Source organism: Podarcis tiliguerta (genome assembly GCF_965153285.1).
Source record: "Podarcis tiliguerta genome assembly, chromosome: 6".
Lineage (NCBI taxonomy): Eukaryota > Metazoa > Chordata > Lepidosauria > Squamata > Lacertidae > Podarcis > Podarcis tiliguerta.
The window spans coordinates 35,212,184-35,225,548 of record NC_139539.1 but is presented as its reverse complement, the minus strand read 5'-3'; the positions used below and the strand labels follow the sequence as shown (position 1 = coordinate 35,225,548).

General features: G+C 44.5%; 1 protein-coding gene across 2 annotated transcripts in view; it reads left to right on the top strand.

Moving 5' to 3' along the window:
• Positions 1–13,365, top strand: part of TAFA3 (TAFA chemokine like family member 3) — an 86,184-nt gene that overhangs the window by 26,100 nt on the left and 46,719 nt on the right. For both annotated transcript variants that reach the window (XM_083444642.1, XM_083444643.1), the window contains exons 2-3: positions 4,196–4,284; positions 5,477–5,592. In XM_083444642.1, the coding sequence (XP_083300768.1) occupies positions 5,478–5,592 (115 nt within the window). In that variant the 5' untranslated portion in view covers positions 4,196–4,284; position 5,477. The remainder of the gene's footprint in view (positions 1–4,195; positions 4,285–5,476; positions 5,593–13,365) is intronic.

Below are 13,365 nucleotides of genomic sequence, written 5' to 3'. Positions count from 1 at the left end.
GATGCTACCTGATAGCTTCCCTGGGTTGCCCTCCCACTCACTCCTGCTCATCATTCTTTCTCCGGTGTGGCATGCTCAGCACAGGATGCTCCAAGGAGCAGTTCACCTGATTACCACCTCCCATCACCTGCTTTGCTCCTCATGGGGTTGCAGACACAGGGAAGTGCCCCAGCTGGGACAGAGCATTGGTGGGTAGATTAGCTAGCAGACAGCTGCCTCCTTGCTTGCTGCCTGTCTCCTTGCTTAGTGGGGTTTGGCTGTGTTTTATGCTGCTGTTGCCTGTAAGGGGATGAGATTCCTAGCTGGCTAGACCCACCATGAGTCCACTTCAGGGTACTGCGAGGCAACAGGCTAGCTGCCTGTTGCTTAATTGAAAATGGAACTGAGAGGAAGTGGGAATGAGAAATACGGTAGTTCAGAAAGACCCTGAGTTGAGCTGGGCAGCCTATGAAGTGCCTCCGACTGAGGTAGGCTGTTTTCTGACATACCAAATCAAGGTCAGAATTTATGTAAAAAGTTGGGTCTCAGCATGTTTCAACACGCATGAATTCACAACAACGCATTTAGAAGTCATCTTGTGTACACCTGGTTCCATGCTGTTCCTTCTCTCCAACATTCCTCCTCATGAGATTATCATTGCGTGAGAAGGGAGTGTGAGGCTCTGCTTCCTGGTTCCTTTCCTTCTGTTGTAATTCTCATAGCCCTCTATGTGTTGGGAACTTTTTCTATTCTAGGCTCCCCTTGTGAGTTCTGAATAAGCTTGTAGCTAGAATAATATAAAATTGGGTCACTAAATGGATCCCAAATGGCTGTGAGTCAACATTTTCCTTATTAGTTTGGAAAGTCATGCAGGACCTTTTTATACTACCACTTTGCAAGTGGATCTCACCATTGTCTGACTAGAAAAATGCAAAGAAGGCTGTTTGAATTGAACATTAGTCTCTGTAATGTCTGTGTCAGTGATTCCCATGCCATAACATGACTTGCATGTTATGAGACCTTACAAAAAATTATCTGAGAATGGAAAAAAATTGGAAGGGTTTGTGATTGTGCTTGTACAACTGAGTGCCCACCTGTCAAGGTTTGACTCGGACGTAGGTCAGCAACAACAACAAAAAATATCACCTGAGGCCAGTTTTTATTCAAGAAAACAAACCACAGAGCTCCAGCTTAATGGTCTCAGCAACTCTTCCTAGGAGGTCCTGCCCTGAGGAAGCAGTTGCAAGTACCCTTCTCTATGACTCCTCCTTTTCAGGAGTCTCAAACTGTGTCTGTGCACAACTAACCTCTTTTCATTTCTCTCTGTGTTCTTGGAGACCAAGGGGGAAGGGGAGCTGGTCGCAGCAGGAGGGGGAGCAAGCTCTTGACCCCCTCCTTTCCAGCCTCTGCTTCAGCCTCAGACTCTGAACTGCATTTTATCACAGACTCTTCTTGCTCAGTAAACCCTGTCACCTGTTGCTGACACCTCTTCCTCGCAGCCTGCTCCTTCTCCCTCTAACCACTCATCATTGTCCCACCACCACTACCCTGGTTCTGGGCCTTCCTTCCCATCGGAGTTCCCTGGCTGGTGCCTCCCACCACTTCTCTGCATCCAGCCAGTCCATGGCATCACCATAATAGCATAGCTATAGGACAGCAGATGCTGCTGGGTAGGGATATAAGAAGACAGCAAGTTCCATTCCAACCTGTATTCATCATAATCCACATGGTTTCTGTTCTGCTGCAGTTCAGTTTCTGCCAAATACTGTGTTAGCCATCTCACAGTCCGCTAGTTAACACAAGTTATGCAATTTATGAAACTATTCATGTAACTTGCATTCATTTCAATGTAAAGGAAATGTCAAAAACAATGTATTCAAAGTAATGAATTATGTATCATTTGCATATTTAAAACAACATCAATGCGAATGAATACAGATTATATTGGCTGGATTGAGTTCCGTTCCTGACCACAGGTGAACATACAACCTGCAGCCTTTCCACTTCCCTTTGCTGTTTTTGTCAGAATCCTCCAGCATCTCTACTGAGGGGATGGTGCAGTTGGTCATCAAGTAAATGGCATCCATTGAGATTCATAGCTCTTCTCATATTAAGCAACAAGCCCTCTTGCTAATGTGGCCCCAATTTTGTCCCCATGCTCCTCACAGATGAATTGAACAAGGGCAACACTGAGTCTGTGGGGGATGAAACCAGCAGGCACTGCCATACCCTGGGCTACATCTAAGTAAGAAAGCAGGCAAGGAAGGGCTCTCTGAGGGCAGGTGGGGGTTGGCAGGGCAATGCCTCATCCACTGTCATGGATCGGCCCCCCACTACTGGCCTTGCTTATCAAATACAACTCAGTAACATGGTGCATACACAAACTATGCTCCCCCTTCTGTGCATTCGCTACAGCCGTTTCAGAGTTTGGAAGGAGATTAGTTCTCATCCAAGAAGCCTTTCAGGCAGCCTCATAGCAAATACTGTACTGTGATTCCTGAAGAACAAGCAAATTAGAATAGTGGGCCACAATAAAACAAGAGTTTAAGAATTGCTGTCATAGAACGACAGATTAAAATGCTTACAGATAAATCATTAGAGATCCAGTGTTATGTTTTGACAAGGAACAGTTGTGAGCTGGCCCTGTGCCCAGGAAGGGCTCTCCATCACCACAAACAACATACACTCGCTCTCCAGCTCCCTGTTAATAAATTCTGATTGGGCACTAAAGTTTTACAGCTTCTGTGGTTGTTCACTCTGGACCCCGTTAAATCGCAGCAGGTGATATACAAGGCTGTGAATTGTCGTTTCCCCCCCATCCCTGGTAAATGGAGACTGCACAGCCAAGAAGACTATGCTCTGCGACTGCTTGCTGTCCCTTAACATTTCTGCATCCTCATTCATGGGACTGAAACTGCATGGGTTGCGCTGGCTGATGATCTCCGGTGGGCTTGGGACAAAGGTGAAAGCTGTTTTCTATTGCTGCTGGATCTCTCAGTGGCCTTTGATACCCATGACATCCTTCTGGACCGCCTAGAGGAGCTGGGGGCACTGTTATACAGTGGTTCCGCTCCTTCCTCCTGGGCCATGTCCAGAAAATGGTGTTGGAGGATGAGTGTTCAGACCCCTGAGTCTTCAGACTTGTGGGGTGCCTCAGGGTTTCGTCCTCTCCCCCATGCTTTTTAACATCTATATAAAGCTACTGGGAGAGATCATCAGGGGGTTTGGGCTGGGTGTTCATCAGTATGCGGATGATACCCAGCTCTACCTCTCTTTTAAATCTGAACCAGTGAAAGCGGTGGATGTCCTGTGTGAGTGTCTGGATGTGGTTGGAGGATGGATGGCAGCTATAGGCTTGCCGTAGGATCTGGCGCTCTGGACAGCAGGCAAAAAAAGAAAGGAAACAAAAATGCAAGAACTTTAGGTGCTAGAAATGCACTTTACAATAAGCGCAACCTGTTTTGGGAAAAATCACTTCCGCAAGGGCCCATTTTTAACAACATTTCTCACATCCAAGGTATAGAGCAGTTTGACTGTGATCCCCATATAGATATATTCCAGCTGGAGTTACATGAATGGACACGCCCCTTTCACCTATTGCCCTTTAGCTGCTGCTCTCAGCCAGTCATTTTGTAGAGTCCAGAAAGAACTGGAAAAAGTTCCTAGCAGCAAGCTGCCTGGTGCATCCTCTTCTCCCCAATCTGCCTCACAGAACGTGACACAGTGCAAATGTCCCATTTATCCTATGAGTGGGCTACCCTGGCAAAAATAGCTGCCACCACTGTCCTCAAGAGAAGAAGGGAAGAATAATACCTGACAGTCTTGCAGCTAAGGAGGACAGAATGCTGGACTAGGCAGGTCTTTGGTTTCCTTCAGCAGCGATCTTGTGCCCTTTTATCACTTTCCTGCCTTCCCAGATTTCTGTTCAGGTGTTCTATTCAACCCTTCAAAGAGAGGACTGTCCTCTGTAAAATAAGCACCCATGATGTTAGCTGAAATATGAGGAGGGCAGGAGAGGGACTAATAATAATAATAATAATAATAATAATAACAACAACAAACCCACTGTTTCTGCAAAGAGGATTAGCCTCTGTTTACAAGCTACTGTATGTGTTATTCTAGAGTTTTGTCTTGGGCAGTATGATTCACTGGTGCTTTTAGGCAGACGCTGTCCACTGTAAATTTAAGTAGCTGTTTGTTTGTTTTCATTTTTTAGATGCCCTGATGTTTGCCCTTCTTTGCAAATACCGAGTCTATATGAGATTGGCCAATGCACAGACAATAGCTGTGAAGCCCCAGTAGGAGGTAAGTATCATTATTCAAATACTTATTTCTATTATTTCACAAGAAAGCCTGTTGTTAAAAGGCTGAATGAATCTTGGCAAAATGGTGTGTTTTTTAAAGTGGCAGGAATCTATTTGGAACACACAGATCTTCCTTTATGCCACCAATTCCCTTTTCCTGGGCTGAATTTTGGACCAACTTATTTTGGCACCAAAAAGAAGCTCATTTTGCTCTGAAGTTATTTGGACTATATTTGTACAACTACTTGTGAAAAGAGAAAATACAAACATAGTCGTTGTGTGCTATGGACTACTGCAATGCGCTCTATGTGGGGCTACCTTTGAAGGTGACCTGGAAACTACAACTAATCCAGAATACGGCAGCTAGACTGGTGACTGGGGGCGGCCGCCGAGACCACATAACACATAAGACCTACATTGGCTCCCACTACGTTTCCGAGCACAATTCAAAGTGTTGGTGTTGACCTTTAAAGCCCTAAACGGCCTCGGCCCAATATACCTGAAGGAGCGTCTCCACCCCCATCGTTCTGCCTGGACACTGAGGTACAGCGCTGAGGGCCTTCTGGCGGTTCCCTCATTGTGAGAAGCAAAGCTACAGGGAACCAGGCAGAGGGCCTTCTCCGTAGTGGCGCCCGCCCTGTGGAACGCCCTCCCATCAGATGTCAAAGAGAAAAACAACTACCTGACATTCAGAAGACATCTTAAGGCAGCCCAGTTCAGTGAAGTTTTTAATGTGTGACATTTTAGTGTATTTTTGGTCTCTGTGGAAGCCTCCCAGAGTGGCTGGGGAAACCCAGCCAGATGGGTGGGGTACAAATAATAAATTATTATTATTATTATTATGGCTGTGTGAGGGCATGGCCATGTTCAGGCCTGGATGCAGGCCCTGCCCCTAGCATCTCTGGACATACCTCTCCCTGTGTATGTTGGCATGACCTTCCTACTTTCAGAGGGAAAGGTCTTCTGGGACTTTAATTTACATTTGCTTGAAAGTAAATCTTGGTTTATCAGGATCCCCAATTGTGCCATATGCTCCACTCGTTTAGTTTTGAAATGCTGAAATATGTTAAAATAAAGCTTGTTTGTTCCAGAAACAGCAACTTGATCTAGTCTGAGATGCTGGGATTTTTCTGACCTGTAGACGCCCTATCCATGACATGTGGATCTTAATGCAATTTCTTTTTCCTTGGCAGAATGAGTGAGAGGGACATCCGAAGCTTGAGCAAAGGGGTATTGGTGCTCTCTCTCTGCCTTATAACGCTATGGGGAAGGCTGACTCTAGCCTCATCACACCACAGAAGCCATTCAGGTAGGCCAAACAATCTCTCTTGAATCTGCCCTTGTTTCTTACTGCAGCGCTTTGACTAAAAGTGTGTGCGCAGGATTAGACTTCTTGCATCTCCAGACCTTCTGAGGACTTGCAAGATGCTACCAACTGGACTTCTGAAGAAGGTTCAGTTTTTTATGTTGAGAGGTTTAGAGCAGGAGTCACCCGTGTGTCCAGAAGTACCTCCTATGGCACCTGCAAGAAGTCTCCATAAATACTCCTCAGAAATCTACAGTGCAGCAGAGATTGTTTTCTCTTCCAGTTCAGTTGCTGTTTACACTGGTTTCGCTTCTCCTATACACAGCATCCATTTTGTGACTGGTGCCCTTGGTACTTTCTCAGAATTTCAAGTCTGTTCAAAATTCCAGGTGTGAGGGGTGTACTCAGATGTACTCTAGAGGCAGAACACCACCATTATTTTAGAATTCTTTCTCAGAGCATGATCTCAATGCTCTTAACAGCTGCATAAAGCCAGCAGGTATTTGACACTGGGCACAGAGGGAGGGGGAAGCCAGCCACTTACTGAACTCAGGAAAAATCCCTTCCTCCTCTCTGCAAAAGGCAATTTTAGTGATTGGAGAAGGTGGAAGAAACGACATTACATAGGTTCTTGCCTCAACACTGTCTCCTGCTGGGTGGAGTTCACATGAGCACATGAGGTTTGGCACCTGCCAAGTCTCAAAGAAGAGCCTGGCTGCAGGGTGATTTCCTGGCTGCCCAAGCCAAGAAAGGCATTGGCAAATTGCGAGTGTCCCTTAGGAAAAAAGATGCACAAACTTGAGTTTTTCCTCAACATAAACCTCCTTTCTGAGACAGACTCAAGGCCCTTTCACACCTATAATGTGCATTGTGGAGAATGATGAGCAGCATTGCAGCAGCAGGCTTAGTCCCTGAATGACAGACATTCATTGTAATATTTGAAATGACTCCCACATATGTGATTGTACACATGGGCAGCTTTTCTCTGCTCGCTTGGTAGTCCTGTTTTTTCAGGGTTTCCAAATGCATGGACAGAGTTATCTGTGTCTGCAGTTGTTCTCATAGTAGTGTTTTCAGAAACTACAACGAATGTGCATGGGGTGGCTGGGTAGAACTTGCTGGAATGCTGCAGGCACTCTCCCATTTGTGCTTATTGTACCTGAAATAGCCTCTGAAAATGACATCAGGCAAAGGCAACTCCCAAGTGGACATCTCTGTGACAGAGCTCAATGTTCCATGTGCAGAGAAGGGTCTTCTCCCTGCAAGAAGTGCAGTCGCTTTGCTGCAGTAGGTATCTGGTTGACCACTGTGAAAACAGGCTGGTGGATGAGATGAGTCTTTGGCATGGTCTAGCGGGGCTCTTCTTATGCTATTATTGTGTTTTAAATGGAATGCAAAACTCAACAAAATCTGATTCAGCTAATGGTTTATCATGGATGTGCAGGTGATTCCTGCTTTGCTTATCCCTTGCTGTCGGTGGGAACAATAAACATGACCTCTGGCTTAGCTTTATGTTCAAACCAGGGCTGCTCCAAACAAACCATGGTGTGTAGCCAAGGTGTGTTATTGAGAGTTAAGAGTTTGAGCAAAATAAACCACTATTCCTGGTTCAGATGTCAGGATACTCCAGGTATTGTGTATTATTGCTTGTGCTAGGCGAGGAGCAAAGCAGGAGTCATCTCTGCTCTTGTGGTGTACCATTAACTACTGTATGGTTCACTCAGATGTGTCAACTGGGCAATAACAAACTATGGAGAACTTCTGCTCACTAAGGTATAAAACTATTGTCTGTCCCCCACCCCCCAAGCTTAGGGCTTTCAGCTGAAGCTTAGCCTTATGATATTTACATTTTGACCTGTTCATTGTGTCCAGTGGGAATACTGTAGCGACATGCCTTTTTGCCAGAACAAGTAGTAAATAAACCTCAGAAATCGACAAATGTTCCCATGATTCTTGTATTTTAGTTTTTGGATTTTAAAACTGATTCTTAGTTTTAATTCTAAGGAACTGGAAGTGTTCTTTAGTTGGGTTAATTCTTTATTTGTGTTAGTCATAGGGCTGACTCAAGTTGCAAATCCCACAAATTTTCTTATCGTGGGTAGCCATTTGGTCATCGCTGGTATTTTCCTCGGCTGTTGACTCAGTTTTACGGCCTGTAATTTCTGTTGCATTTCTGGCCTGGTGCTGTATATGCAGGTGGCAGTTCTTGTCAAGAGTGCTTTCTGCCCGTTCCAACTTATTTCAGCCTACAGCCTGACTTGGAGAGATTACCACCATATGTACGACTTTGCTGCAGCGAAGCTTGGTTAAGATTAGAAGTCATATTATGGCTTTATTCCTTGAAACGTCATCTGATGGAGAATGTGAGGAGCTTTGGTATCTTGCACTTCCAAAAACTGTACCTAGTTACAAGTTTATTTTTCTGTCTATTTGAAGGTACAGTTCTAATGCTTAAAGCTGTAAACAGCTTTGAATCAGACTCCCCCCCCCCCAAATCACTAAACAATCTATCTCTCCTTGCCTTACTTGCCTTACTATCGCTAGATTTGGCCCCAATTCTACCCTTAAATCTAAAGAATTAATTTCCTTCCTGTTCAGAGTAGCTAAACTAGTTATTGCCCAACGATGGAAGAAAGCTTCTAATATACCAATAAAGGCTTGGATTAATAACACCTGGATTATTTATTAGAATGCCTCACATACCATTGGCAACTAATCAAAGGCATCTCCAAGAAAGATACCTTTGGCATGATTTGGTCTCCTTTTTTCTCTTTTATTGAAAAAGAACAGGATATTTTAATGCCACCATCATCACAGAGGTGCTGTGGAGGGGATATATTAATTTAAAATGTCCAGTAAACCAGATTGAGAGTATTTGGTGAGCCTACATGACAGTGACATGGGACTGAGGAATGGAGTGATCATTCTGTGATATTATGGTGATATTATGGCAGTGGATGAAGCTGTGTTGTAACTTTTGAATAAATGTGTTTTAATAAAGAGGGGGAGAGAGAGCTTTTCCTGGAGGCTTTAAAATGAGTGGCATTGGCAATTCGTGGGACGCGGGTGGCGCTGTGGTCTAAACCACTGAGCCTCTTGGGTTTGCCGATCAGAAGGTTGGCTGTTCGAATCCCTGCGACAGGGTGAGCTCCCGTTGTTTGGTCTCAGCTCCTGCCAACCTAGCAGTTCAAAAGCACGTCAAAGTGCAAGTAGATAAATAGGTACCACTGCGGCAGGAAGGTAAATGGCATTTCTGTGTGCTGCTCTGGTTTCGCCAGAAGTGGCTTAGTCATACTAGGCACATGACCCGGAAAAACGGACAAACGCTGGTTCCCTCAGCCTGTAAAGCGAGATGAGCACCGCAACCCCAGAGTCATCTGCAACTGGACATAACTGTCAGGGGTCCCTTTGCCAATTTTTATTGACAATTCAGGCATGTTTTATAGGCGCTGCTATGCAATTATGCCAAATAAGGCAAAGGGGTCACTTGATGTTCTTTCAGACTGGGACCTGCATTCAAAGAACAACAAGAATAAAGTCTTGAAATGTATTCAGCCTTAAAAAGCAGTGGTACAGTGTGTGTGCTTTTGCTGTTAGGAATATGCATCTAGGAATATGAATCTATACCTGACCTACTTGCTTCTGTCATTGTCAGCATGGGTCATTCCCAAGTCTGCCGTTGGGTGGAGGATGAGCTTCTGCTACACACAGAGTCATCTAAACATGGCAATGTAGAATTTAGATTTTTCAGAGGTGGGCAGTCGTGAACATAGTTAGCACACAACGGCATTAATGTGTCGTGCATGCCAAAAACCTGTCCCACTGTTTTCTGCTGTATCTGAACCGAGAGCTATGGAGCTGCAGGCAGTTGGAGTTCAGGATATGAGGACTTCAAAGGATTTCTGCCTGAGACTTGGTTCCCTAATTGCTCCATGCTACAGGGAGCAATTAAAAGTGAGTAGCTGCTCTGGTCCTCTTCCTATTCACAGGCTTGGGGGAGCCTCTTTAGTTTACCGCAGGTGCCTAAATCCCATTTCTGCTGTCTAGCATGTGTTTCGAAGTGTGGTTGGAATTTAGAGAAAGAGAGATGCATAATAAACACCTGTCTGCGGGGAATAAAGGCAAATGATGCTCCCGTCTCAGAGGTATGCTTGCATTGTAGCCATCCAATTTGCAAAAAAACAACAACAAAACATTTCTGTCATTTTCATATGCAAGTTGTTTTCCACACCATTTAAAAGAGAAGTTCTTTCTTTCAGTGGGGAGAGCTGGTGGAACTTGGGCAAATTAATCTCCTGATTTGGATCTCAATTCCATCCACGTCTGTGGCGTACTTGCATCTCACACTGCAGTAATGCCTCTACAGTTTGTGTTTCTGCCCTTGGTTTCTGCCCATCATTAAGGCAATCAAGCTTGGTGACCCTTCCCTGCGTTTTGGCATAGGAACTGTGTTCTAAACTAGCTTCTGTGCATAATAAAGTGGGAGGGCCATGTGCACATAGCGAGCTCTGTGAAAGGCACACAGATTATTTCCAAGATCATAGAATTGTTGAGTTGGAAGGAATCCTTAGGGTCATCTAGTCCAGCAATGCAGGAATCTCAGCTAAAGTATCCATGACAGATGACCATCCAACCTCTGCTTAAAAACCTCCAAGCCCACCACATATTCCAAGGGAGTCCATTCCACTGTCAAACAGCTCATACTGTCAGAAAGTTATTTCTGATGTTGATTTGGAATCTCCTTTTTTTAGCTTGAATCCATTGGTTCGGGTCCTGCCTTCTGGAGCAGGAGAAAACAAGCCTGCTCCATCTTTCATTTCCTTTAAAAGTTGCAATACTCCTGGTTTTGCTCCACCCCGCTTAGGGCTAGATTAATGAGTCCATACGTAGGAATTACCGTATTTTTCGCTCTATAAGACGCACCAGACCACAAGACACACCTAGTTTTTGGAGGAGAAAAACAAGAAAAAAAATATTCTGAATTTCAGAAGCCAGAACAGCAAGAGGGATCATCCGCTGCACAGCGAAAGCAGCAATCCCTCTTGCTGTTCTAGCTTCTGGGATAGCTGCGCAGCCTGCATTCGCTCCATAAGACACACACACATTTCCCCTTACTTTTTAGGAGGGAAAAAGTGAGTCTTATAGAGCAAAAAATACGGTACTTACAGAAGTATTCCCATGTGTGGTGATTATTTATTTATTTATGTGTGTATCTATGTATTTATTTATCAAGTTCTCTGTACTACGTCTGTGGAAAATGTGGTACATAATAAACCAATAATGCACTGCATTCAGTTTTACATATGAGCACAGAAAATTGCTTTAGGCCTTCTCAGTCTGTAGATTCTTTTCAAAATCCCGTCTGCATCCAGAAGCTGCTGATTTTACCATCTGTGGGACATATTTGGGCCACACATTGATGTTTTTCAATTTAATTTTAGCAATGTAAATTTGTGCATCAAGTATATGAGGGAAGATGCAGAAGAGTTAGACTGCAGCTGCATTTGCTAATGTATGACCTTACGTAGACCCCTGTTCCACTTCTGCCATTCCCTGCTATAGATAAAACAATTCTAATCCTATAATCCCTGAGATCACTGCTCACAACTAACCTATATCTCCCAGTGTGACTATTCCAAACAATCAATGAGCATTCAGCCCCTTTATCATCTTGCTAACCTGCAGCCAGGTACATATGAAGATAAACATAACAATAATAATATCATATTTCGAGAGAATGCAGAACTTGCCTACAATAGTTGCAGTTTCCGCAAGTGATCTCATGGGCACGATCCATCAGGCGATTCCTAGGAAGGAGAACAGTCGCTGTAAATGAAGATAGCCCCAGTTTTGGGAAGACTTTGCATAGGGGGAGCTGGCATTCTGTGGATAGGAAAGGCTTGCAGTATTTAGATATTCATCATATTTGCATGTCACAGCAAGCCATAAGCTTACTGTGTGATTTGCTTCCTGACGCTCCCTGCCCTTGCTAGAAGGAAACAAACCATGACTGCTGACTCAGAATCATATCAGGAAAAAAGGGATTGAGGTTTGGTTTGCTCTGTAGCTAAGGGTTGTTTTTTTTTGGCTTATTGATTGCAGTTTGTATTTTGAGCAAAGCCATGATCCCTGATTTGGGCAAGGTACTGAGCTTTGTTTCCGCCTTGTATCATCATGACACTAGGTGACTTAACTTCAAAGGAAGCGCCAAATGTTGGAGGGATTAGCTCTGAAGGAGAAGTGGTCCTAGTAAGTAATGGATCTGATCTTTTGCTACTCTGTACAGATCTGGCCTCAAAACTCTGTGAACCACCCTGACATCTTATGATGACTGGCAGTATATAAATCTAATAAGTAAAATAAAATCAGAATTGAAAATTAATTTGGTGCCCAATTCAGAAGGCAAACCCTTTTCATGAGTCCCATTGAGATTTCTTTGCAGGGCTTTTCTGAAGCGGGAGGAGGATTGGGATGAGAATGCAGAGCTTGGATCTAGGGGAAGGGCCCTGTGGTTTGGGAGGTGCTGATCTGGATGCTAGGGAGAGGTTCGGTGAATTGCCTGGAGACAGTCACAACTCAGTATCATCAGATGCCCCAAATGTCATGGTAGATCCTCCTGATGTGATTGTGCTTCCTGAAGCTAAATTGGATAGTGAGCTGGCTATGCTGACTCCTTCTCGAAGGATGTTGTGATGGCTGAGACCATGCAAGTAGATCGAACCTACTTGCAGGAGTGCCTGCTTGCTTGCCCAGTCCTGTGGCTCAGGACAACCACCACACGGATGACTGCTCTTCCAAAGGGAAGCTCATTTACACATCAAATGTTGGAACCAAATCTTAACATGCATCTAGCTTGTTCTTTAGAGCTCTGCTATGAACTTCTGAACCATGTAACCCAGGCTTCCTCAAACTCAGCCCTCCAGATGTTTTTAGACTACAGTTCCCACCATCCGTGACCACTGGTCCTGCTAGCTAGGGATTATGGGAATTGTAGGCCAAAAACATCTGGAGGGCCGAGTTTGAGGAAGCCTGGTGTTACCTGTAGCCTGATCTATGTTTCGGCATTGTAGTGATTTTTGGAATAAAGCAACAACTGAGCTGTGAGTCCAAGACAGGCAAAAACACCCAAGCAGGCTGCAATGCAGGGCCAGGGAGGGGTGTGGCTTGGAGAAAGGGGGTGGAGCCTGGGGAGAATTCCAAGCACCTGGTTAATAAGCTGGGAGGGCTGCATTTGGCCCTGGGCCTGAGATTCTCCGCTCCTGCTGGTAAATAGCTTGATTGCTTTGTGAAACTAGATTTCCTGCTGCGGAACAGAGCACCTGTTAAAGATCTACCCACTCACACACTCCCCACTCCTCATTGACAGTGATGGATTTTTATTAAAGTAAGAATGGTATTATGATGAGGACTAATGATCACAAGCCAAAGCTGCTTGACTGCATCCATTTAGGCAACTTAGGCTGGAAATTCATTGCCTTGCTGGGCCTAATGCCACCCCTATTTCATGTGGAAATACCTTAATCGCATTGTTTGATGTATGCATCTATTTAAATGCAGCTGCTTGTTGAAAGCAGCTCTGTGGTGCCTTCTCATCATGCGCTGCTTGGGCCTGACTGATTGGATTCAGTTTCAGAAAACCGATTTTAGAAAAATGATTGTTCTTGAACAAGCACATGCTGAACAGGAAGGTGGTGATTAGACAAGGCGACAGATCTAAAAGCCCTAAACCGTCATCTCGTTTCCAGATTCCTAAGTAAAGAAATCTATTTTGTTTAA